The 27,351-nt window shown below is 46.2% G+C and overlaps 1 protein-coding gene across 1 annotated transcript; it reads right to left on the bottom strand.

Annotated features, from left to right (window-relative positions):
* Positions 1–1,602: 1,602 nt before the first annotated feature.
* On the bottom strand, positions 1,603–8,345 carry LOC136143050 (nuclear RNA export factor 2-like). Its single transcript, XM_065901330.1, has 17 exons — positions 8,295–8,345; positions 7,600–7,683; positions 7,374–7,484; positions 7,183–7,263; positions 6,975–7,044; positions 6,740–6,828; positions 6,513–6,620; positions 6,218–6,327; positions 4,382–4,418; positions 3,931–3,999; positions 3,792–3,847; positions 3,543–3,650; positions 3,378–3,436; positions 3,154–3,269; positions 3,016–3,058; positions 2,313–2,385; positions 1,603–1,774 (listed from the first exon to the last, which is right to left on the bottom strand). Exons 1-17 carry the CDS (start codon positions 8,343–8,345, stop codon positions 1,603–1,605), a joined length of 1,437 nt encoding a protein of 478 aa, XP_065757402.1.
* Positions 8,346–27,351: the final 19,006 nt, after the last annotated feature.

The following is a 27,351-nucleotide window of genomic DNA, read 5'->3' on the forward strand; positions in this document are numbered from 1 at the left end:
GTGTTCTAACACACAAATGAGTGCATGTAAAATGGCAAAACTGTGGTAAGCTCAGTGGATTGTACCAATGTCCATTTCTTAGTTTCGATACTGTACTAAAGTAATACAAGGTGTTATCATTAGGAGAAGGTGAGTGATGGGTATACATGACCTCTCTACACATTTTTTTGCAACTTTTGGTAAATCAATAATTACTTCAAAATAAAAAAGTTAAAAAAACAACACAGGAGTTGTGGGGAAAATAGTCTTAGGTACAGAACCTAAGAAACTAATAAATATGTCAACACAGTTTTAGACCTGTTAAATAATTAAGAAATCCATAATTATTGGAGTAAATATGGTACTTTACTTGCTAAATCCCTTATATTTGTTTATAGAAGTGAACATCAGAATGGTCACAACTTGTGAGTACTGAAGTGATGGGGAGAAGGTTATCGGGAGGCAAAACGTGGATTTTAGGGTTGTCCAGGAATGGAGTCCTTACTCTACAATTTTCAAGCACTGTGTAGGTTGGATATAAATGCTAGAGACTGCCAGGGATGATGTGGGAGATGGGACCTTTTGGTCCTGGCCCCACTAACTCATGGTTGGGTCAGGGGAAAAGCAATCCAAGACACACAGCATACAATGTGCAATGTTACTCTTTAATATAAAGATGAACAAGGATCATGCGTTGGAAAAATAAAAAAACAATGGGCAGGCCTACACGGTAAACTTTGGCTTCCTGATTAGCTGGACTGCAAGCTTAGTCATGGATATGGCTTCAGTTAAGACAAGAGAGGTGACAAATATGATGAGGATGAAACTGACATCTAAAGGCTCATTTGCAGAGATTTGTTCTCAAGATCCCAGGTCAGTGGATGAGGGTCACATCTGGAATTTTGCCCTTGGACTGAAGAAAGTAAAGAGAAAGAATTGGGATGTCAGCAGAGCCAGCAGCCGTGAGTGTCAACCCCAGGGCACCTGACTTCTGTCCACCTTCACCTTCCTGAAACCCTAGAGGTCTATTTCTTCTTATCTCTGAATTCTCAGAATTCACTTTTTGATGAGTAAAGAAATTTTTAGCTCTGGTATAGTCTAGTCATTGTACTGAAAGCACGTCTAGTGGGGGAGGATAGATGACCTCCCTTAGGACCAAACTGGAGACACTTGACCACACAACTTCACTGCTACATCTATGCTACAAGAGCAAGCCTTCAAGTTTACCAACATGTATGTACCAGAATGAGCAGATGCCACTGCATGTAATGCTGAAAAAGAGGCGAAAAGCTAAATGCCTATCAATAACAGCTTATGGCTTCCTGGAATTCAATTGTTTAATATATTGATCTTAGAAAGAATAATGTAGCTTCACATATACTGAAAGAAACTATGCTGGCACTAATAATAAAAGAAGTTTCAAAACAGTATATAAGATAGGATACCTGTATTTTACAATACATGGAAATGTATTAGTATGAAATTAGGGTATTTCTCACAAGTAAACGTTTGTAAGGAAAAATAGATTTAAAATAGTTACCTGAAAATTCCCATTAATCACCCCTCTACTCCTCCCAGCTCCCTCCTATCCCCATGCAACCCCAGCACTCACTTCTGAGACCACTAGCGGTTCACCTCAGATGGGGTGGAGGATGCCTGCATGATGTCCTGCTGCTGCTGGGAGAGAGGGTGCATGGAGCTGGAGGTGGGTGTAGGCAGTGGGATGGAGAACACACTCTGGATCTTACTGGGGTCGGCATCCCTCACAAACAGCTCGTCATTCACGATGCACAGACTGAAGGAAAAATGGGCCCTCAGACAACTGGTGGATGGACACCCACACCCCCAGTACTGACTCTGCTCCCACTGGCACTCATCAACCAGAATCCTTCCTCGTCCCTCCTGTGTCTGTCTCCCAGGTTCCTTGACTGGTACCTCTGCCCCTCCCCACAGAGCCCACCTTTGAAGAGACTGTCTACCACCTTCACTTGATTTATAGGTTCATCCCCAAACCAGGGGCAATTTCGCATTTACCGTTTACCACAGTGCAAGGGGTGGACAGTCTGATCCCCATTCTCAGAAGAAGACACTGAGTCACACAGAGGTCATGTGAATTGACCAAGGTCACACAGCGAGTGAGTGTTGGGTCAAGGAGTGAGCGCATAGGCCGATTCCAGGCCCATGTTCTTCTTAACCACTAGGCTAGACTGCTCCTGGGATCCCCCTGCTGGCTTTCCACAATACTTAGTAAACCTAAGGTCTTTGCCACCACATTCCCACGCCCCTGAGCCCCAGGCGGGGATGGGCATTCCCGCCCACAACAGGGCTCTCACCTGCAGTCGCGGGCAGGGGTAGCGATGAAGGTCCGGGTGAAGGAACGCACACAGCCCTTAGAACTTCCTTCCACTTCAACAGCAAACAAACAACAGTACCCCTTACAGCTGCATGTGCTGTACACGCTCACACGGCGGTCCCCAGTCAGGGTGTGACTGGACACTCATGCTGAGAGGGCAGTTGTTCACGGGGGCCAGGGTGTCGGGAATGGGGAGGGCATCTATAGGAGCAGTCTGCACCCAGTGACAGGGCCCCAGACGACCACTACACAAGTTCACGGGATGCATTTTTCACAGCCGCCCAAGAGGTGGATACTACTACCCCATTTTGCAAATGAGGAAACTGAGAGGTTCAGTAATGGCCCAAGTTCTCAGAGTAAGGATCTGGGATGAGAGCCACCAAAATCCACAGCCTGTGTCACCAACGCCCAGGGTGTGCACGGCAGACAGGCATGGACACAGCTCAGACCTGGGTTGTCTGTGGGAAGCCTGAGGGCAGGAGAACACAGTGGGGAAATGGAGGCGGGCGGAGGGGAGGGGAGGGGAGGGAACAGAAGGGAATACAAGGGGAGGGAAGGGAAGGGAAGGGGAAAGAAAGTGAAGGGAAGGGAAGGGGTCAGGGATGCTCGGTGGTTCTCGGTGTGAGCCTGGCCAGGGGGAGGCAGCAGTGGGGCATCTGCGCTGGGGGCCTACACACACTCACCTGCCTTGAACACTCCACAGACAGAGAAGCAGAGCATCGTTTCCTGAAAGGGAAGAGCCCAGGCGCCCAGTCACCACCTCCACCTCCCACCCACCTGCGGCTTCCTGGGCCCACCCGAGGAAGGAAGCAGGCGCTCACCGTCTGGAACCACGTGTCCACCACGAAGGAGCTGAAGGCATGCTGAGTCTTGGGCAACACACAGAGGGTGTGCACAATGACACGTTTTGTGTGCTTCAGCAGCTGGACCCGCAGGTCTGTGAGGGGAGGGGAAGCGAGTGAAGGTCAGGGGCTGCCACGCCCTGGGCCCTATGATTGACCCCTTCACCGCCCTTTCCCACCCAGTCTTCCCATCACACACTCACAGGGGTCCTTGAGCTTCTTCATATTCCTGCTGTCCTTGAAATACTCGCACAAGCTGCTTCTAGGAGACAAAGAGCAACAGTGGGTGGTGGGTGTTTGCAGGAGCTGGCCTGTGTCTGCTGGGGAGCCACACGGCCCAGGAGCACAGCCTGTGCCGTGATACTCACGGGACTGGGTCCTTGGGGTGGAAGGGAATCGTCAGGGAGAAGCAGGCCTCCTCGTGATAAGCACCCGCGAGAACCTGTCTGTCTCCATAGTCATGGATCAAGTAGTACCTAAGGAGGAGCAATGAAGACAGTCTATCTCTGTGGTCTGGACCTCAAATGGACTTGAAAACTCCCCTGAGCAGACCTGTGCTTAGGTGGCCTCACCTGTCCTAGACCTGCCCCCTTACTCAGCTTCCCAGAGATACTTACTTCTTCAGGAATTGCAGGACTAGACTCTTCAGCTCATCAGATCCAAAGTAGCTTCCCTGGAATCAAACGACACTTGAGACTATGCAGTAGATAAAGCCTCCCTGCAACACCCCAAATGTTGTTTGATCCTTTTCCTCACCTTGCAGAGCTTTACTATGTAGGGAGTGTCAACGTCAACGGTCACTGGTGACGGTAACTCCTGGCCATCCTGGAGAAGGGAAGAGGAAGTCAGGAGTGGAGACCAGGGGAGTGGCCCTGGATGATCCGGGAAAAGGATGGGCTCAGGAGGGTGAGGGTCAGAGGTCAGGTGTGAAAGGGCCCTGGAAATTCCATGGGAAAGCTTACAGTGGATGTCTTCATCATGAGGTCCTGGAAGTCTCTAGTGTTATATTCAACTTGTGTGTGTGCGTGTGTGTATTTATGGGTATTTTTCCAGCAAGTATATCCATGTCATTTTCAGGAGACCATGTCCCCCAAAATGGTTAAGGTTCTGATGCTAATATGTGATCTAGGCAAGACCCAAAGGGCTTGAGGGCAGGTGCAGAGGCCACCGACATTCGAAAGGGACAATGATTTTCGTAGGCACTTACCAGGCGTAACAACTTCGGGAAACATTCTCTGATGGCCCTGTCCAAAACCAAAAATAGAGAACAGGTGGTTGATAGTTCAAGTTTGCAATGCTTCCTTTGAGTTAAAACAGTAATACCATAAACAGAGATCAGTGTGTTCTGGCCAATCCAGCAGCACCCTTTGCCCATCTCTGCTCCTGATTTTAGGGGTTTTCAGTCCACTTGCCTGTTGAGCACTGAGCATCTGTCATCTTACTGTCTGAAAGGCACTGTCTCCTCATCTCTCTCAGTACCTTCACTTTAATATTCCTTCCCTCCCTCCCTTCCTCTCCTTCGCCTAGGTAGCTCCCACCCAGACTACTCGGACTCCCTTTTTTAGTGCCACAGGGACCAGCATTTCAAACCCATGCTGCAGGGCTTCCTTCTCCTCCCTTCCTTCCTCCAGGGCCCCACTGAAGGCTGTGGGGAGAAGAGGGGATGGAGTGGGAGCCCGGGGCTCTGTTACCTCACTGGGGGTCCAGCACTCTGGCAAGACCCCGACACCCCCCAGGGATGCCCCAGGATGCTGGGCCAGCGAGGTGAGTGAGGTGGGGCTCAAGGAGGGAGATGGAGGGGATGAAGACAGAAAGGGAGTGAAGGTAGGAAGGGAGAGATGAGAGAGACATAGGGGCACAGAGACAGGGGAGAGAGAGGCAACAAAGGGAAGGGAAAGAAGCTCTCCCGTGGTTGGGGTCAGGGAAGAAGAGAGAAGAAAGGGGAAACGGCACACTTGTTGCGGCTCTTCACCTGCTCCAGAATCGCCCAAACACACCAGGTGGGAATGGAAAATATGCACATGTTGGGCTGGGGGCCCACTGGATGCTGGCTGAAACTTTGTCACCTGTGTGAGCTCAGCCAGACATGGGCATGGGAAACCGAGCAGCCATGGGGTCACATCTTCCCCAGAAGGAGGAAAGGGTCAGGTCCCAGCTCAGTATGGGGCTGAGGATCCGTGGCACCCCCTGAAGATCACCGTCTTCTCTCCCGATGACCCCTGCACCTCTCTGAGTTGGTTCTTTATCTGAGGAATCATACCTGTCTCAGGCTGCCCAGGGCTCCTGTGAAGGACCAGGCGGGATGATGTGATGTGTGCAGGGAGGGATGGGAAGTGCCCCTGAGAGGCCTGTCCTTCTGTCTCCTCTACCACCTCTGCCCTCTGCCTTCTACCCCTGCCTCAGGAAGCCCTCTGATCACTGGCGTGAGCCCACGTCTGGGCCCTTGACTCAGGGAGCCCTGCTTTTTCCCAAGGAGGGTCCAGCTCCTGGCACTGGGCCAGCAGAATGGATGTCATGACAGCAGCCACCCATGGCCTCAGCCCTCAGCATGGAGCAGGAAAGCCCCTATGTCAGCCTGGGAGAGGAGGGGGGATCCATTTGGAGGAAGGGGAAGAGGGCCCCTCTCAGAACGGGGGACGCAAACCCCATCTCAGCACGAAGAAGGAAGGCTTCTCTCAGCAAGAAGCCCTGGACAGGAGGACCCTTCTCAGTCCAGGGCGCCAGCATCTGGATCAAGGCTGGTCGCTCCTGGTCCTGGTGAGGAGGAGAAGCCCTGCTTCCTGGGGCACACTCTTGGGAGACCTTGCTGGAATATAGCTGGGCACAGAGAGCTGGAAACAGACCCCAGAGCGCCTGCAGAGGTGAGCAGGCCAGGGGAAGGAAACTCCTCACTGGTGATAGGAACAGAGAGAGCAGAAGGTGGGGCCTGTGATCCTCCCAGAGGACCAGGGCTGCCACCTTTGGCAAAGGGGCACTGTCACAGATAGTCTAGGCTCCCATGGGTGAAGGTCACCAAGAAGGGTGGCAGGGTGTTCACACTGACCTTACATAGGTGGATTGGTCTGGGAAGGTGTCACACAACGGGTTCCCTTGCAGCCACAGCTCTTCAAGCTTCAGCCCTCGCATCTTGCTCAACTCCTGCATTGACGTCAGCTGAGAAATATGGGGCGGAAGTGGGAAAAGGAATCCCAGGGAAAGAGGTATATCCGGATCCCTGCACCCCCAGACCCCTCCCTCCCACACAGGTACCTTCACCTGCCTCCTGTCATCACTCTGATGGCCACTAACATGCCCCCCCCAACTCTCAACCCAACTTTGACCTGGCTCCCTCTTCTCACCTCATTTTTGGAGAGGTTCAGGATCTTGACCGTGGGGGCCATCTGTATAATGTCAGACAGGCCATCCAGCTGGTACAGTTTGTTGGTGCTCAAGTTCAAGGACAACAGCTTTGGGGCAAGAAGAGGTAGAGTGAAGGTTACTATCTAGGACCTTGGAGACAAATCTGCCCTCCTCCCCATCTCTTCCACCCCCTACCCTAATACCAGCACTGGGCCTACAGCCTCACCTCAGGGAAATACTTTTCGATGACCTGCAGGGTGGCAGTCATGCAGCTTCTTCGATTCAGAATTATATCAATATCATAGCCCACCAAGTCTTCAGGAAGGAGAGGGGAGGTAATCAGATGGTTGAGTGGGGTGTGAGGCCAGCACCAGCCCCTCCCCACGTTACCATCCCTAAGTCTCCCTCCAGGAAGACCCCTCTGCCCTCGCATGCCCTAGAATTACTGTTGTCAGCCGTACCTGGGTCAACGTAGAGCCTCTGCAGGTCAAGAGCTAGCTTGGAGACATCAAATCGTTTGATCAAAGTCAGCTGCAGAGTGAGAGATGGAGAGAGCCGCTCTGAGGCTGTGGTGGTGGCCGGGAAATCGGGGGCGAGGGGGACGGGGGTCTGGAGGAAGGAGAGGTGGGTCTGAGCACTGGCACACAACATGCCTTGCATCTGCATTACCTTTAGCTGCTCCATTTCTTCTGGCTTCAACTTATACCGCACAGAGTAGGGAACAGCGGAGGGCCTGACAAAGACAGGTATCTACAGCAAGAAGAGGTGGGGTAAGCACCAGGAACTCTAGTTCCAAAGAAGAAAACCAGCCCCTGGCCTGTACTCCTTCCTCAGGATGAGGTACACGTAACGCCCTCGACACACACCTCTTGGCTCTCCTCGTCACGAATCTTGTAGCTGACATCCATCAATGCAGAGGCAGTGCTAGCTTCCTGGACAAAGAATCGAGCCTCATTTTTCACAAAGTGGAACTACAGGGATTGAAAGCAACAGCAATAGTTTCAGAAGCCAGCAGACCCTGCTGAACCAGGTCTCTCTCTCCCCCTTCCCTGTGCCCACGCGTCTGGCTTCGGCATCCTGTCTTACGTCCACTGGAGTGAAGGGGACACTGCATTGTCTCTGGATTGAGCTCATTAGCCATGTCCTGTCATACTTTATCCCATGAGGAATCTAAGGATGAAAAGAAGCGATGGGAGAGAGGACAGACAACAGGGAATTTAGGCTGGAGGACGAACCTTTTCCTGTTCTTTTCCGGCCTTCTACTGAGCTTGAAAGGGCTTGTAAAGAAGGGACCACTGGCATGATTTCTTATGGGTGTGCATAATACGGATTTCCTAAATACTCTTTCTCTCCAGTCAAACTCTCTTCCACATAATCAAGGTGTCAGTGATGATCTTCCTTTTATAAATTTCCAGGAGATCCTACCCGGTGCAGACACTGCTTGCCCCTCAGACAAGGTCTCCAGAGGCTCGGCCCTCCATCTCCCACACTCAGCTTGCCAAGCTGAGACCTCCAATGTGGAGTTGCTCCATATCCTTGGCAGTAGTTTCCACCTTTGCTTTGAGACAGGCTCCTCCGTTCTCCTCACGGTCAGCCTGTTCCCTTTACATTGCTTCTCTGAATCTGCCCTTAGATGAACAAGACTGTTAACTGCTGCTAGTAAAAGGGACAGATTACAAACTGTCCCCAGTGAAATAACCCAGCATCTCTACATGAGACCAACACAACTCCCCCGGGGCTTTTCTCTCTTGCACATTCCATACATTTTTCAGGATACTCACTGTGACCCTGAACCAGCTCCCTGGGGTTCCATCTTGTGTGCTCTCCCCCATTTTTCTCTCCAGAGGTTTTGTCTTTCTCCACACAGTAGTATGCATGCGGCCTTCACTGTGCCATCTCACTCCTCTCTTGTTGCCTCGGATGGTACAGGGAGAGCTGCAGGGGGGATGTGGAGAGAAGGCGGGTGAGTGGCCATAAGTGCTAAGAAAGTCTTCTGTACACCCTCGTGTCTTTGACACCAGCACTACAATTAGGATTGCTCAACCATTATTTCACTTCTAGCATGCCTCAGATTTGCAGTGAGAGAAGAACAAGTCCATGGAGCGTGAGAGAGGTGCATAGTCCCAGGGGCTGCTGTGCACAAACCCTGCTGCCTGGTCACTTACTGTCTTACTTCGGGGTCCTCCTGGACATCCTTCTTCACGACCTTTCCATCATCCTCCTTAAGCTGTGAGGGCTGAGGCTCACATCTATCGTGTTCATAATGAGGGCTCCTCTCGCCAGAATTACCTGGGAAAGAACTCCAACCTTTCTTTCTTCCTTGAGCTGGTCTACCACCATCACTGTATTCTGAAAAGAGGAACAAAAATACAAGTTTGCAGACACATCTGTGGTCCACTTACCACGTACCATGTCTTAGGCTAACAGCATGGTAGGGCAGGCAAAGTGCCAACCTGGCCTAAGGGACCAGTCCCACAAGCCTCAGAAAGGACACTCTTCTGCCTGTCCAGAGAGGACAGCCTTATCCGACAGATGGCACTATCAGGGGAAGAATCGAGGAGGAGCAGGATGAGGAAGAGGACGACAAGGAGGACAAAGAGGGAGGAGAAGGAGGAGAGGACAACTGTGTTGAAACTTTTAAAACAGTGGAACAGGACTGATAAAGAACCGAGGTGTATGCGTCCATGGGTTAGACTGGATACCAGTCATATATATACCAGGAAGGCACCCGAATCTTGCCTTCTCTCAGGACTTTCCAGCAACCACACCAATACCTGTCTCGTGCTTCCCAAATCCAAGGAGCCGCCAAACCGATTCCACTGACAACCAGCAAGCTAGCTGGACTTCCTTTGCCAGTGCACTTGGAGCTGTAATGTCAGGTGGCACTGATGTAACGGCCTCCTGAACTGTCTCCCTCCCTCCAGCCTTGCCCTGAACAATACTCTGTTTGAAAGACCCAGAGTGAGCTCTCTTTCGGGCCAGCCTGAAATGCCTTTCAGCTCAGCAGGCAACTCTTCCTAATTTCAGCCCTTCTATAACAAGGGTGTGAATGATAACCTGGAATGATATGTCAACCACCATTTCCCAGTGTTTAGGGATTCTTCTTTTTGCTTTCCATTACTGGTTTCTAATTTGATTCCATCATGGCCAGGGAACACACTCTGGGAGATTTGAAATCATTTTTTTAATTTTAGTTTTTTTAAAATAAATTAATTTCTTTATTTATGGCCACATTGGGTCTTTGTTGCTGCACACGGGCTTTCTCTACTTGCGGCTAGCAGGGGCTACTCTTCGTTGAGGTGCACGGGCTTCTTGTTGTGGCAGCTTATCTTATTGCGGAGCACGGGCTCTAGGCATGCGGGCTTCAGTAGTTGTGGCACGCGGGCTCTAGAGCGCAGGATCAATAGTTGAGGCGCACGGGCTTAGCTGCTCCGCGGCATGTGGGATCATCCTGACCAGGGCTCGAACCTGTGTTCCCTGCACTGGCAGGTGGATTCTTAACCACTGCGCCACCAGGGAAGTCCCTCAATCCTTTTTGAATTTATTGAGGTTTGTCTGATGGTCGAGGAGATGGTCTAACTTGGTGAATGTTACAGAGACCCTCGGGGAAAAAAACTGTATTCTGCTGTTGTTGGGCAGACTGTTCTATTTATGTCATGCAGATCTCATTAGTTTACTGTGTTATTCAGGTCTCCTATATCCTTGCTGATTTTCTCTCTAGTAATTCTGTCACTTGCTAAGGGGGAGGTAGGTGTGGAAAGCCCCCACTATAATTATAGATCTGGCACTTTCTCCTTTCATCTCCATCAGTTTTTGCTTCATGTACTTTGAGGCTCCATTGTTTGGTGCATACACATTTAGGATCTTTATGTCTCCCTGGTGTACTGATCCTTTCACCATTCTGTAAGGCCTCTCTTTGGCTCTTGTTCATTTTCTTTACTCTGACATCTACTGTACTGGATACTGAAGCTACAGGCATGCTTAGAAAGTGTCCTGGGTATACCTCACCTTGTCTTCACTCCTAGCAGTTGTGTTGCTGTTCACCCCTCCACCCACAAATTCTCCCCTCCAGCATATCTAATTCAACATGGGAAAAGATTTGGAAGTTTTTCCGCACCTGCAGAAATAAGATCGTGTCAATTCTCTCTCCCATGGGTGGATTCACTAAGGATATTTTATTTTTAACGCATTCCACTGAAACAGTGAACCAGCAGATAATCATACTAGTGGCTTGTGGGGAGGGAGGATTATGGTAATTACACTGTTACAAACCAGCTTCCTTTGGGTTGTAATACTTAAGGTTCTCTAGGTTTGTGTGCTGTGCCTTTTGTACATTAACTATTCCATGTTGTCTCAGGGCACGCTTATGAGCAAAGATCCGCCCACTGCTGATCACTCCACGATGGAGTGATTACGACCAGGCCTCAGATGAACTCCTCTGGGGAGCCCTCGCTTTCCCTGTGTGGCCCGCTGTCAGGGCAATCCTGCTACTCACAACCTTGGGACTTTCCGTGTGTGGCACTGGAAGTGAAAGGAAACACAGATAGGGCATTTGACCCACAAATGCCACTTGCTCAGTCCCCAAACCTCGGAGGGGGCCTGGCGTGCTCTCTTTCTCCCACACTCCACATCCATCTGGTCAGGAGATTCTCTCGGCCCCTCTCCCAAAGTATGTCCAGAAGCCAGCCACTTCTCACCACCTTCATTACCACCACCCTGGCCAAGATACCAACAGCTACCTCCTGGACTGTACTGCTGTCCAGCTGGCCCCTCTGCTTTCATCCTGGCTCCCTTACCTGTCTCTTTTCAACCCAGCAGCAGAGAGCAAGTCAAATCATTTCACTCCTCTTCTCAACACCACATAACAGTGGTTTGAAGCCCACCAACATGTTCAAAGGCCAGGAGTTCATAATGACACTCATCAACAATAACAACAACAAAGAGGAACCTTATTGGTGACCTTTGGAGAATGCCGGGCAACCAACTCGTTTTCAGGAAAATCCAGCAATGAAAGGGAAAAATTCACATTTTAAAGGGAGCAGTAAGGGCATGTGGTCTACGTACGGTGTATAGGAAGAGTCAGAGTCATTTGCAAGAACCCACATTCCTTCCGAAATAACGTTGCCGAGGGGAAAGCGTAAAAGGGTGCTATATAACAGCTACCGCAGTGCCCCGGCTGACCAACTACGTCGGGTGCCTGAACAGGGCTAGAGACCTCCCTCATCAAGGTGATTCAGACACAAGCAATCTCAGACATCGACTTGTCAAGTATTTGATAGAATAATCCAGTGAAGCTCTGTCACTTACTGCGTATGTGATTCTAGGCGAGTAGTTTACCTCTCTGAGCCTCAATTCCATCGTGCAGTAGTGCTGTTTGCCATGTGTTTCCATTGGTCCCTGTTCCGGCGACCTGGAAGAGCTGATACTTCTTGACCTCCTTTGTTTGGGCAGGGCTGTGTATGTGACTGGTTCTGGCTAATGGGCTGTGAGTTACATGTGCTATTTCTGGGCCAGAACATATGCTTGTTGGATTGAGACCTTGCAGGGTCCTCTTCCCCTCAGGCAAAGAGACTGACAACTTTCTAGATGATGGCTGCTCTGTCAGTTTGGGTCTCCAAGTCATTCCAGTAAGAATGGCTCAGACCCCCAAAGTCCACCATCCTGTGAGGGGCATGCACCTGCCATGGACATGTAGTCGAAGTGAGGAATGAGCCCCTGAGATATGGGGACTGTCTATTACCACAGCATAATCTAGCCTATCTTGATTCTTGTATCTTATCTGTAAATTAAGCTAACATCCTCTCAGGATTTTTCTGGGGATTAAACGAGAAAACTGGTATGACAAGGTTGCCACAGTGCTTGACATAAAACAGGAACTCAAAAAATGGCAGCTATAATGATTAAATAATAATAACAAACTAGTTTTGAAAAAGAGTGGAAAATTGGTATAAAATGAGAGCTATTTCATCCACTCATCCTTACGGGTAAGTTGTATCATCTCTTCAAGAGTGGGGCATTTTATTTTATTTTTAAGACTTCCTAATGACTAGCACATATGCACTTATTGCTTGCCGTCATGATATCAGAAACATAAATTGAGGTTATATGTAAAGAGTGAAAAACTGGAAAGATTAAGCAAAAGAGAGAATGACTAATGACATAAGATAACATGAGTTAGCAATAAGTGGTTTCTTAATGAGAAGAACAGATTATAATTATTAGTAAGCATACATTCTTCTTAGTAAACAAAGGTACAAGGTATTAATGCAGCAGAAGAGATTGACTTTGAACAGGCTTTCCCAACAGGTTTTCTGAGGAACACTAGTACTTCCAGTGGTCTGTGGAAAAATGTTCCTTTCCCATATAGCTTGAGGAAACTACCTGCTACAGACTGAATGTTTATGTACCAACCTAGTCTCCAAGGTGACAGTATTTGCAGGTAGAGTCTTTGGTAGGTGATTAGGTCACGAGGGAGATGCCGTCATGAATGTGATTAGTGCCTTTACAAAAGAGGACCCAGAGAGCTCCCTTGCCCTTTCTGCCATGTGAGGATACAGCGTGAAGACAGCCCTTTATGAACCGGGAAGCAGGCTCTCACCAGACACTGAACCTACTGGTGCCTTGATTTTGGATTTCACAGACTCCAGAACCGTGAAGAATAAATTTTTGTAATTTGTAATCCACCCGGTCCATGGTGTTCTACTACAGCAGCCTGAACAAGCTAAGACACTACCCTATTCTTTGAGATTCAAGTGGCATATTATCTTAAAAATATGACAATATAGAAATCCTTTTTACCTTCATTTTTGTATGTCCCATATTTCTTCGATGGATAAAAACATTTTTGTTGTTGCTGTCTCTCAGACATAGTGTCTTGTAGAGCAAACCTGAAAGTGCTGAAATGAGAGGAAAGAAATGGCTATTATATAAGAAAAAATATATATATCACCGCTTTAACCATCTCTCAAACCATATTTAAATCCCTCACAAATGTAAACACCATCTTTTACTTGCTGCATTTTACTCATTAAGTACCATCTACGTGATTTTTATGAAATGTATCATCTATAATTTTACTTAATATGGTTTTCTTAAATAAATTCACTGTTTTTTTCCCACACGAAGGAAAGGGGAGAGCTTTCAAGGAATGTAACAAGGAATGGTTAGAAAGTCAGGAGGAAAATCAGAAGGCAATAGTGTCTGGCTGGACTAATATAAGCCGTTTAGAGAGTCCAAGCAGTAAAAGATTATGGCATCCCACCCCACACACACTTCGAAAAGCTACTGATCGGCAAAGCAAATACAGAAAACAAATTCTGAACCTTAAGGTGCTGGCTACTTTCACACTTTTACTGAAAAAATATCAAATTAAAAAAAGTCTCTCTCCTTGCCTCTCTCTACAGAACAAATTAAGAGACAGAAATTCACATCAGATTTGAAATCATCAATACGAACTGGCATCTAGGAGTTCTCTGGTGTCCCTAATAACAAACGTGGTCAGAGGAGCACAGAGGACGCCATCACATGGCAGGCAGTGAATACGAATATGGAAGGGAGATAAGCAAGAGTAGGGCTTTAATGTGGGGGTTGGGAACGAAGGGGGAAGGGAGGGGTCCACCCAGTTTCCCGAGCCTAGCTGCCGAGAGGAGCCCACGAACGCCTGCCGCCCGCTGTCCCGCCAATTCTGAGTAAACCTCTAGTACCGGCGGGCGCCCCTCCTACCCGACTACCGCCTACAGTCTACCGCCTACCGTGGCAGAATATGAAAGTCGGTGGAACGATTGGCATCGGAGCCAGAGCCTCATCAAAGTTCCCCGTCAGCCAGGACAAGTACCTGAATGCTAAAGGTCTTCTTCACCCCTCGGTCTGACTCCTCAGAAGGCTAAGCCGAGCTACCGACCATTTGGCAGGCTCTCCACACGCTGAAAGGGCGCCCCCCTCGGTCGCGACCTTATGGCGTCACGTGACTGCGCGTCCTACGTAACGTAACGTAACGCAACGCGCCGCTGTGGGGCCCTACCTGACTTCCAGGGGCTTGGCTGGCGGAGGCCACAGAGTAGAAGGATGCAGGTGACCTCAGGGTTCAGGAGCCCTCTATCGTGAACTGTGACTGAGAGAAGTGAGCCTCAGGAGACCGCAGCATGTCCCATGACCGTAGAATATACACAGCCAACAGCCGAAGGGTAGGTGCGGTGTTCACGTGACGGCAGGCGCTTTGCCTGCCATGTGATGGTAGCGGCCACATCCGTGTTGACTCAGGGATCTGAAGATTCTGGTAGCCAGCAATCTTCACGAAATAGAGATGGCTGAGCCTGATGTGTGACCAAGGGGGATATGTGACCTTCCATAGCATCCATACGACACTCAGAAGCAGGTCACCTTTGTGACTTGGAGGGCTGAGGCTTCCACATGCCACTAGCTAGTGAGGGCCACATGACAGGATGAATCCACATGATGGGCAGGGTTTAGGAGTCTGCCATGCTCTAGAGACTTGAAAAGCTGGATCTACCACATGATCATAGTGGCAATAGGTCCAGAGAGACTACACGAGCTCAGGGTTTAAGGGCTCATGGTGCTGACATGGCCAGTAGGTCTGGGCCTGCCACATAACTGTCAGGGCCTGCCACTTGATGGCCGCATCCGCGTGACCATAGCCTTAGGAGCCCACGGTGCTCAAAAGCTGGGTCAGCCTCCTGAGTGTAGGAGAGTGACAGTAGGGTTCTCCCTGCTGCATGTTTCAGGAGGCCGTTCTCTTCACGAGACCTGGAGACCTGAGATTGCCCACATTCCTGGGCTTCCCGTTGATGGTGGTGCCTCCGGATGATCTTCCTCAGAACACAAGCTGGCTTCACCTGCCCCAACCCCTTTTTAATGTGCTAATGTGCTTCTTTCGTGTGCTAATTCTTTTTCCTAATAACACGTGAAATTTAACACATAAATTAACACATAGCAATGGTCTAGTTCCTCCCTAAATCCATAACCATTGCCATATTTTAGGGACCACTTCAAAAACCTAAGCGGTGGGTACAGGTAAGCTTTGTTGCTGTAATTTCATGCAAGTCTAAGAGAAATTAAAGCAAACTCAATAAGCGAATTTTAGCTGCTAATTTGAAAACAAATGTATATAATGATTACTATGTGTCAGGCACTTTAAAACGTCAACTCCTTTAATAGTGGCAATTCTATAAACTAGGTACTATGATTATTATTCCAGTTTTCACAGATGAGAAGGTGGAAGCACAGATGTGTTAAGTCACTTGCCTAAGAGGTAACTGAACCTATAGGTGCCAAACCAGGGTTTACTCCCAGGCACCCTGGCTCCAGACTTTGTGTTTTGATCACCCACAAGAGTCTCCAAAGAAAATTAATAATAATTCAGTCTTCCTTATTCAGACTAACTGGAAAGCCATCCGCAGTTACTGAAAAGTTGAGATCATAGAGGACCTCTTTAAAGTGCCATTTAAATAATTTCCAGTACAACCAGTAATTAGAACTAATCCAAGCTGAAGCCAGGTAAGGCCCTCGGATTCATTTTAAGGTATAAATATAAACTTATCCTTAATAAGTGAAGTATTTGTGTATATAAAAGGTGGTATAAAATGCTAGACGTTAGTTGAAAACGTTTCCTTCTTTTATTTTTAAACACTCTAAAGAGAAATATTGCAGACTTTATGGCTCTTTTTCTCTAAAGAGAAATATTGCAGACTTTATGGCTCTTTTTCTCTAAAGAGAAATATTGCAGACTTTATGGCTCTTTACGGAATTCCAAAAGTTAAAAGTGAGCAGAATCTGAATTTGATATTACTGCATTTATATTTTGTTTGCATCTTCCTAGAAAGGACAGAGAAAGGGAAAGGAGAATATACAATATACTTTAGTTTTTTTTTTTTATTATTGCAGTTTTACAAACACCTCTTTTGCTGATTGGTGCGGAAAACGGAAGATCTGTCTGTATATCCAAAAGAGATTTGATGTGATATTGCGTGTTTGCTGGCTTAGGCAAACTTAATGCTATACAAGCAGTGGGATTATTTTCCCAGCACCCTGCAACGTGGCATGGCTACATAAATAACCTGAAGAAAATACAACAGACCAAATTTGCACCATGGTTAAATTTGAATATACTAGTAAGGATAACAGACTGTGTTTGTAGTTCTAAGCCTGTTGAAGGAAGTAGTGATTTTTTGGAGTGACTCTGTTTGGGCACATTGCTGTTACTTGGATAATTTTGGAAAATTATTTATGAGACACATGTAAATGCAGGGTATGAAAATGGAGCCACGTGTTTACAGTAGAGCCTATTACGAAACCTCAAGATGGATTTAGGAAGCATCTGTATACAATCACTGGATGGAATCCGATATCAAGACCTGATGTCTGTCCCAACTGTTGCTTCTGTAATGGACAAATCCACTAATGGTGATTGAGGTCAACTTCTTTCACCAAAAGGCAAACCCTGGAGTTCTATTATAACTTTACTTGGGAAGGGTCAGATATTCTCCTGTCAGAACTAAAGGTCGTATCATTTATTCTTTCCCTGCGATGATTATCAGGAGTTATTTTAGGATTTAAAAATATATTTAGTTACAGCAGTGGGTGCCCGTCAGCTCTTTCTAACATACATTGGGGAAGGGACGCTAAGGCTATGTATGGGTAAACACCTGTATGAACACAGCTTATATGAGCTAGGCAGTTTAGGCACTGCATGTATCAGGTGCTGTGTCTGTTTAGGTGAGGCAGGCTGATAAGCTATTTTTCTTGAATGTTGTTTGGCAAGGTTTACCGGGAACAACTTTTACTTCTTTTATATTTCTGTTTTGGGGTGGACGTTTTGGAGGTCAGTGCTAGTGGCTTTGTTTAACACGGAGAAATGGGAAAGGAGAATAACAGACATTTGTGATACTGCTAAATTAAACACAAATACTCAAATGCTTTTGGTTCAAACACAAATATGTACAACTCAAGTAGAGATCCTATGTGAATTTACTTTCAGAAAGTAAAATTGACTTAATCTGGTAACATTATCCAAGAGAACTTATGAGATATTGCTGTGCCTTCATAGAAATGGTAATCGAAACATGTTTTTCTTTGTTCCTTTAAGAAGCTCGTTAATTAACTAGAAATGACTTTACTGTCAGTGTCAAGCAATGGGAAAGAAGAGAAACAATTGTAGATAGTGCTCCCTGTCAGAGTACTCAGTGTGCTCCCTTCCCCCAGCACAGTGTAAATTTTAACAGCTCTAGGTGATGAGCCCATTCTTGGGGACTACCACAGCCTCTAAACAGAAAATTACATCCACCGTGAAAACTTCTTTTGAGGCCAAAGGATGGAAAGGGGCGAGAAGGCAGGGATTCCTTACAGGGTTTTTGCTCATAGACTATGACATTTGTGATGGTATGATTCTCTGATACAGTTTGAAAATCCCATCTGCGTGAAGACTATTTAAAAATTAAATAAGTGTGTTTCAAGGCTTCAAAAATTATCAGACAGGGAGAATTGAAGTGGTCCTAGGTTGGCTCTTGTTATCCACTCATTGTAACTATTTTTTTGCTACACCCCCACATATAATTCTAACTATAGACTTTGAAAGTATTGTGAGATGGGTTTTTACGTGAACAGCCACATTGTTTCCTTGTTACGATATCACTCTGGCATCTACTGCTGGTGGATATGTTCCCATATGATGTAAATGAGTGACCTTTGCCAGTTTTCTTTAGAATAAAAGCAGGCTTTGAGGAATAAATTATGTCAATGAACTTTGCATTTCCGTAACACCACCAGATGATTCTTTAATTATCTACTTCATGTAGCCTGTTTGGGGCCAGCGATAATCTAAAATGTACATGATGCTCTACCTTTTTTTCCCACAAAATCTGGAAAAACATGGCATATCCTGTGCTCTCTAAAAAATGACAGGCACTTGCAATAGTTGACTATCACTGGATTCTGAAATTCTAATTTAGTCTAGTGTATCTGTTTTTATATGGGACACTTTGATGCAATTCAAAGTCTCCCAAATGGGGAGGGGGATCAAGATGGTGGAGCAGGAGTATGTGGAGCTCACCTCTCCCCACAAACACAATAAAAATACCCCTACATGTGAGGCAATTCTCACAGAAAGCCAACTGGAAACTGGCAGAAGATCTCCTACACAACCTAAGCTGCAAGGAATATCTCTACGTATCCAGGAAGGACAGAAAAAATTTTAAAGGCATGAGGACGGTCCTGGCACCCCTGGGAGAGAGGAGGAAAGGTACACATAGGCAGACCCTTGCCTCGGGGAGCCCCCTTGCCTGCCGGAAAAGCCACTGGGATAGATGGAGGGGATGGAAAAGCCTAAATTCTACTCACAAGGAACGCATGGATGCTGGCTTGCTAACAATCAGGGCAGAGAGAGACTGGCACTGGCGGCTGCTGCCTTGCTGCACTTCCCAATCCAAAGCACACACAAGGTGGTGGGGCCACAGATGCGCACAGCAGCTGAGCATTGAATCTTAGGTATACAGGTCCAGGGAGAGGACTTGATCTAGATGTGTGGAGACAGCCCGGAGGGCCTGGGGTATGGTCTGGGCCAAACCAAGGAGCCCATTGTCAGCCCACACATAGTGGGGGCAGGTCCTGCCACAGTGCCCATTGTCAGTGTGCACACAGTGGGGGCAGGTCTGCCCATGGTGGACTTTGCCAGCACGTGCACCAGATAGCACCATGGAAAGGCACAGCAGCTGGGCACTGCATCTCGGTTGGACGGGCTCTTGGCAGGAGTATGCAGCCGTTCATTTCACGGTGGGAGCACACCTGCTCCGCTCACACAACACCATAGCTTGGAGCCAGATCTGGAGCTGACAGGTCCTGGGAGAGGTCTTTCACAGAGGCAGCCCAGGTTCCAGGCAGCGGCACAACCACCTCAATTCCTGTAGCCACAGGGCCCCGGCCCCCAGCACCAGCCTACTCCACACCACAGCCCAGCACTAGGTCTGGGATGAAAACACAACAGAGCAAGGGATGCAACCTTGGGCTGCTTCTGGGCAGGACCATAGATGCCTGCACGGGAGGCACATAGGTTTTTGGTGACCACACGGACCTCATTAGCTTCAGTGGTCACCTCCTTTGCATCTGGGCGTGTGCTCAGGGGCAATGGAACCTGACTGAACCTGACCCTCGGGGCTTCTACTCCAACAGCTGGGAAGCAGACCCCAGCCCCAACAGGGCTGTGACAGCCATCGAGCAAAGAGGAGGCCCCAGCCAACAACCAGTGCAGGCTCTGGTCAACACAACTTCAAACACACCCCCTATCAAGGGAACAAGGGCCAGCACACTTTAAGGAAATACATGGCAAGCACCCACACCAAAACCAGCCCTTGCACGAAAAATATTGGACTCATACCATCTACACAGGGATCCTCCAACCTAAAAACACCCCTTCAAGAACACAGTAGATTCATGCTTCTCCTAAATTCAGAGAGAAAGAAAGTTAAGTGGAATGAAAAACAGAGGAACTCTTCCCAACGAAAAGAACAAGAGAAATCCCCCGAAGGAACAAATAATGAAAGAGACCTCACCAGTCTACTAGTCCCCAGATTCAGAAAGGAGGTAAGAGAAAGGCTAAAGAAATTAAGAAAGATTATTGATAGAAATGCAGATCCCTGCAACAAGGACTAGAAACTATAAAGAGAAATCAATCAAATCTAGACAACTCAATTGCTGAGATAAAAAACAAACTAAAAGCAATAAATAGCAGACTAACCAAAGCAGAAGAATAAATAAGTGATCTGGAAGATAGAATAACGGAAATCACCAAATCAGAACCGCAGACAGAAAGACAAATTTTTAAAACTGAAGAAAACATATGAGACATTATATAAGAAATATATGAAACATTATATCATCCTTTATATAGGATAATAGAAAGCATGCGTAATATGCATAATCATAGGCATAATGTGCACAGTCATATGCATAATAGGGGTACCAGAAGAAGAGGAGAGAGCAAAGGGGATAGAAAATGTATTTGAAGAAATTATGGCTGAAAACTTCCCAAACCTAAAGAAGAAAAGCGATATCCAGGTACAGGAAGCACAGAGGGTCCCACACAAGAAGAACCCAAACAGAGTGACACCAAGACGTAGCATAATTAAAATGGCCAAAGGGAAAGATATAGAGAACTACAAAGTCAACTGGGAAACAAGGTTTAAAATGGCAGTAAGTACATACTTATCAATAATTACTTTAAATATCAGTGGACTAAATGCTCCCATCAAAAGACAGAGTGGCTGAATGGATAAAAAAGAAAAAAAAACCAAGAACCTACAATATGCTGCCTATAAGAGACTCACTTCAGGGCACAAGACACAGACAGATTGAAAGTGAGCAGATGGAAGGCTATTTCAGGCAACTGGAAACAACAAGAAAGCGGGGTTAGCAATACACATATCTGACAAAATAGACTTAAAACAAAGTCCATAAAGACAAAGAAGGACATTATATAATGATAAAGGGATCAATAAAGAAGAGGATATTACACTAGTTGGCATATATACAGCCAATATAGGAGCACCTAAATATATAAAACAAATAGTTACAGACATAAAGGGAGAAATTAACAGGAATACTATAATACTAGGAGACTTTAACACCTCACTGACATCAACGGACACATCTTCCAGACAGAAGATCAGTACGGCAACAGAGGCCCTAAATGACACAACAGACCACTTGGACTTAATTTATATCTACAGGACACTACATCCCCCAAATAAACAGAGTACACATTCTTTTCAAGTGTGCAAGGAACGTTCTGTAGGCGAGGCCACATACTAGATCAGGAAACAAACCTCAACACATTTAAGAGGATAGAAATGACTTCAAGCATCATTTATCACCAAAATGATATGAAACTAGAAATCAACCACAGAAAGAAAACTGGGAAAAGAACGAATACATGGAGACTGAACAACATGCTACCAGAAAACCAGTGGGTCAATGATGAAACCAAAGAAGAAATCAGGAAATACCTCAAGACAGATGACAATGAAAACACCACCTTCCAAAATCTATGTGATGCAGCAAAAGCAGTTCTCAGAGGGAAGTACATAGCGATTCAGGCCTTCCTCAAGGAACAAGAAAAATCTCAAATAAACAGAAAGAGGAAAAGAATTAGAAAAGGAAGAATCAAAAAAATCCCAAAGTCACTTCTTTGAGAAAGATCAGAGGGAAAGAAATCAAATAGAGATAAAAATAGAAAAGATCAGTAAAACCAAGGGCTAGATTTTTGAAAAGACAAAGAATATCGACAAACTTCTAGCCAGGCTCACCAAGAAAATAAGAGAAAGGGCCCAAATAAACAAACTAAGAAATGAAACAGAAGCAACAGCCAATACCACAAAAAACAAAAAACAAAAAGCCACAAAAACCAAAACACATAAGAGAATACTATGAACAGTGATATGCCAACAAATTAGACAACCAAGAAGAAATGGACAAGTGTCTAGAAATATACAGCCTGCCAAATTTGAGTCAAGAAGAAACATAATTTGAACAGACCAATCACTAGAAGTGAAATAGATTCTGTTATTAAAACAAAACAAAAAAACCTCACTGCAAACAAAAGTCCAGCACCAGACAGCTTCACCAGTAAATTCTACCAAACATACATAGAACTTATACCTATACTTCTCAAACTCTTCCAAAAGATTGAAGAGGAGGGAACAGTCCCAAATTCATTCTATGAAGGCACCATCACCCTGATACCAAAAGCAGACAAAGATACTACCAAAAGAGATCATTACAGGCCAATATCTGTGAAGAATATAGATGCAAAAATCCTCAACCACATATTAGCAAACCGAATCCAACGCTACATTAAAAAGGGTCATACACCGTGATCCAGTTGGATTCATTCCAATTGCTCTGATATCTTTAATTTTTGCCATTTTACCTACAGTGTGTCTTGGTGTGGTCTCCTTTGGCTTGACCCTGTTTGGGACTCTCTGTGCTTACTAAACCTGGATATCTCCTTCCTTTCCCAGGTTAGGGATGTTTTCAGCTGTCATGTCTTCAAATATGTTCTCTGCCCCTTTCTCTTTCTCTTTCTCTTCTCCTTCTCAGACCCCTATAATGCAAATGTTAGTACACTTGCTGTTGTCCCAGAGGTCTCTTAAACTGTCCTATTTCTTTTTCTCTTTTTTTCTTTTTTCTATTCTGCTTCAGTTATTTCTACTACTCAGTCTTCCAGCTTGCTCGTCCATTCCTCTGCATCATTTCATTTACTGTTGATTCCGTGTAGTGTATTTTTCATTTCCGTTATTGTATTCTTCTCTGTGTGGTTCTTCTTCATATTTTCTAAATCTTTGTTAAAAACTTCTCACTCTGTTCATCCAATCTTCTCCTGAGTTCTTTGAACATCTTTACGATCATTACCCTGAACTCTTTATCAGGTAGATCGCCTATCTCCACTTCACTTTGTTCTTCTTCTGGGGTTTTATCGTGTTCCTTTGTTTGGAATAGATTCCTCTGTTGCCTCATTTTGTCCAATTTGCTATTTTATTTCTCTGTGTCTGTTAGGTTGGCTGCATTTCCCAACCGTAGAGAAGTGGCTTTTTGTAGGAGACGTGCTGTGTGTCCCAGCCGAGCTCTCCCCTCTGGTCACCAGAGCTATATGCTCTAAGGGTGCCGCCTGTTAGGGCTGCATGTGTCCTTCTGTTGTGACCGGCACACTACTGTGGGTGGTGTGGTAGGTGTGGCTGGCCCCTGGTCCAGTGGGTTGCCAGGCCCTGCCTTGTGCAGAGGCTGGTGGCCACTGGCGAGTGAGGCTGGGCCATGAGGCTGCTGGCTGCAGTGCCTCAGGAAGTCCCGGGATTAGCGCTGGCCCACTGGTGGGTGGTGCTGGGCTCTGCAGTGGGTGGTGGTGGGGCTAGAGGTCCTGTATCTAGTGCCAGGCTGCTGGTGGGCAGGGCCAGTTCCACATGGCTGGCTGCCGGGTTTGGGGGTGTCCAAAAGCTGGTGTTGGCCCACTGTTGAGTGGGGCTGGATCCCAGGGCAGCTGGCTGAGGGGTGTCTTGGAACTGGTGTTGGCCTGCTGGTGGGTGGGGCTGTGGCCCAGGGAGTCCTGGAGCTAGTGCTGGCTCGCTGGTGGGCAGAGCCAGGTTCCTGAGTCTCTGAGTGCAGGGCCTTGGATTCCTGAAGCTAGTGCCGGTTTGCTGGTGTGTGGGGCCAGTTCCTGACATGGCTGGGTATGGGGTCAGGGGTGTCCTAAAGATGGCGTCATCCCACTGGTGAGTGGGGCCAGATCCAGGAGCAGCTGGTTGAGGGGCCCAATGTGTCCCAGAGCTGGTGCCAGCCTGTTGGTGTATGGGCTGGGTCCTGGTATGCCAGGCGGCAGGGCTGTGGTGGTTCTTGGGCTAGTGTTCCCAGAGGAATATTCCTTTTTGCATATTTACAAATAGGTACATTAACAGAAGATGTTCTTTAATTTTATTACATTTTCACGAGACTGAATTTCTTCTAAAAGCTTGAAGCTTTTAAAGATATTCCATATTGAAATTTAATGGTGCTCTTTAAAGAAAATTGTTGCTGATCATAAATGTTGACACAATTTTCTTGCTTCTCACCTTTCATACCTTAATGAACTCTGTGTTGTATGTGTACAGAATGGTAATACTTGATAAAATTGTAACTATAAAGAATCCATTCCCTTCTAGTCAAACTATCCTGACACAATAATATCAAAGTACGAGAGTAAAGAGAAAACTTTGCCAAAAATTCGAGAAAGAAAAAGAGATTTCAGTACGTTGCCACGGATGCCTTTGTGGTTCTTCCTAAACTTACTGCAGGGGTGAGAGCTCTAGTGCTTTGTAGCTCCCCATTCACTAATTCAATGTAGGTATTTCCTGAATAGAAGTATTCGTTACCCGGAAAGACATAGTAGTTGAAAACTATTTGAGTTTGAGTACTGTGGGTGTTATGCTCATACTGATAATTGTGCTTTCAAATGGTGCCTGAAGGTGATATTTTTGTTTACCTATGCAATATACATTCCTCATCTTCCTAAGTGGTCTCAAATTTTCATTAGTGCCTTTCCTCCCTCATACAGTCACATGTTTGGGGGGAATTTGCCTGCTAGTTCCAAGGGTGAGACCAGAGTTACTCTAGATCTCACGCAATAATCCTATGTCCCTAGCCACAGTCATTCGTTCAAGATTGGGCCTGAGTCTTTATATCTTTGAGCCCCTGGATCAACTAACCTAAAGTCTCCTCCCCCTCTGGGCTCTCAGTTATATAAGCAAGTATCTTTCCTTATCGTATACACAAAAGTGGATTTTACTTTCTATTACTTGTAACTTTGTTACTTACTGCTATATATGTTTTTGAAGATATGTTATCAGGTGAATGTAAGTTCAGAATTTGTTATCTTCTTAATACATTTTCTTTTATGATTTGATAGTAGCCTTCTTGGTTGCAATCGCTTGATGTCTATTTTGCCTGATAGTAATACAAATTAACCACGTTTCTTTCAGTTTTACTGATCATTGGTATTTTTTTACCATCACTTTATTTTCATCCTTTCTGACAGTCTACTCTACCTGCTTCATGAACTACTGAAACACGTCCATAATGCCTGTATTAGACTGTTCAGACTGCCACAACAAAAATACCACAGACTAAGTGGCTTAACAACAGAAATTTGTTTCTCACAGTGCTGGAGGCTGGAACTACAAGATCAAGGTGTGAGCAGGGGTGATTTCTTCTAAGGCCTCTCTCCTTGGCTTGAAGATGGCCATCTTCTTGCTGCTTTTTCACATGGTTGTCCCTCTTTGTATACACACTTCTGCTGTCTCTCTGTGTGTCCTATACTCCTCTTCTTATAAGCACACCAGTCAGATGGGATTAACGTCTCCCCAACAGCCTTAAATTCACTTAATCACCGTTTAAAGGCCCTATCCCCAAATCCAGTCACATTCTGAGGCACTGGTAATTAGGGCTTCAGGATATGAATTTTTGGAGAACACAGTTCAGTCAATAACAAAACCTAATGTTAAGATGACGTTATCATAGAAAACAAGAGAGCAGAGGCAGGAACAATGATGCGGAGCACGCACGAGGATGGTATGTTAGGCTTTCATTTTCTTATAGCTTCTCCAGTTCCTAAAATTCTCGAATGGCCAATGAATCCCAGCATTTGACTGAGAAATTTGCATTGCTGCTACTTCAGCCTGGACCTAAAGGATGGGAACTAGTATTCCACACTAGTTAGTAGCTCACAGCTTAAAATCTAACCCTTTCCTATTATCAATAGATCTGCTATTTTCTTCCAAGATACTTGACCCTTCTTAACCTCAGCTTCTTAATTAGATACAGAGACAAAATAATTAGTCATACAACTCCAACTGTGAGAATTAAATGAAATTGAGACCTACTTCTGCACATAATCAGGGCTGATTGCTGGGTGGAAGGTTTGGAAAGCCGTTTCCTCAGCCATTTATGCACAGAATGTTCAGGATCATTCTATTCTAACAGCTCTATGTTCTAGGTCATGCCACAGCATTGTCAATGAGACATGCAGAAGGGGAAGAGTTGCGTCTGTGCACTGGGGTTAGACCTTTTGGGGGCCCAATTATCTCACCAAATACCTCCCTTACTATTTAGCAACCAGAGCCACTTGCAGTTCTCTATTTTGACTCCTAATCTTCAGGAAGACTGAGACATTGTCTGAATTTGTTCATGGTCCTATCTTCCCTTCTTAGCACTAAGCTTGACATGCACTAGGTGCATGAATGAATGAATAAGTGGATGAATGATAGTTATATTCCACACATATATCTTCCTTCTCTGACAGTTCGTAGCCCCTGGCAGGCCAGAGCCTTAGCCTTATAGCTAAGTCCAGTGGTTAAGCCTCAGTGCTCTCACTGCAAGGGGCCCAGGTTCGATCCCCGGTTGGGGAACTAAGATCCGGCAAGCCACGCAGCTAAATTATAGCTCAGTGAAGTTGGCTTTTAATATGTCTTTGTATCCCTTCTAGAGTCTGGAGCTGTGTCATCCTCATATGTGGAATCAACCTGTATTTTCAGATTGAACTGTACAGTTGGGTTTTTCGTGTGTTTGCTTGCATGCTTGATTTTTGTTTTGTTTTGGGTTTTTTTTTTTTGCCACAGCCAAGAATATTCTCAGGATCTCCTGACTTATACAGCCAACCACATGCTCCCTACCCAGATTATTCGTAGGCTCCACAAACGACATGGTCAAAACAGAACTGTCAGTTTTCTGGCATTGCACCGAAGCTGGTCCTCCATTCATTTCCCCATCGAAGAAAACCGCCCTAACGCAGCTGCAAAAATCCACATTCCAAGAGACACACTTAATTCCTCTCTATCCCTTACCACAAACGTGGACTTCATCAACAAGTTCAGTACTTCCAAGATACATCTCATCTCAAACCCCATCTCACCCCTTCCACTGCTATGACTGTGGTCTACGAGACTGTAACCTCTCACTGTCATGTGTGTAGTAGCCTCCTAATCTTGTCTCTTGATCTTACAGTTGCTCTATTTCAGTCTGTCCTCCAAGGAACATTTAGAATGAGCTTTAATAAAGCAGATTTTAATAATAATTTCCCTTCATTTCAGAAAGCACCCAATGGCTCCATCATAATAAGAACAAAACCCAGAGTCCTTACCATGGCCCACAGGACCTTCTGTTATTGGGCCCCTCCAACCATTCTCACCTCATTTTCTAACACTGTCCTCCCAATACACACTGGCATACAAGCTGTTCCCTAAAACTGCCAGGCTTGCCCATATCTTAGGGCCTTTCGTCTTGCTCTTCCCTCTGCCTCGAGGGCTCAGC

Source organism: Phocoena phocoena, chromosome X (genome assembly GCF_963924675.1).
Source record: "Phocoena phocoena chromosome X, mPhoPho1.1, whole genome shotgun sequence".
Taxonomy (NCBI): domain Eukaryota; kingdom Metazoa; phylum Chordata; class Mammalia; order Artiodactyla; family Phocoenidae; genus Phocoena; species Phocoena phocoena.

Excerpts from the sequence above, each read along its gene's own strand:
- LOC136143050 (XM_065901330.1), bottom strand. The coding sequence starts at position 8,345 with ATGGGGGAGAGCACACAAGATGGAACCCCAGGGAGCTGGTTCAGGGTC. Across the intron at positions 6,621-6,739 it reads TCGAAAAGTATTTCCCTGAG|CTGTTGTCCTTGAACTTGAG; the intron begins GTGAGGCTGTAG and ends CTTGCCCCAAAG. Across the intron at positions 4,419-6,217 it reads GACCAATCCACCTATGTAAG|GGCCATCAGAGAATGTTTCC; the intron begins GTCAGTGTGAAC and ends GGTTTTGGACAG.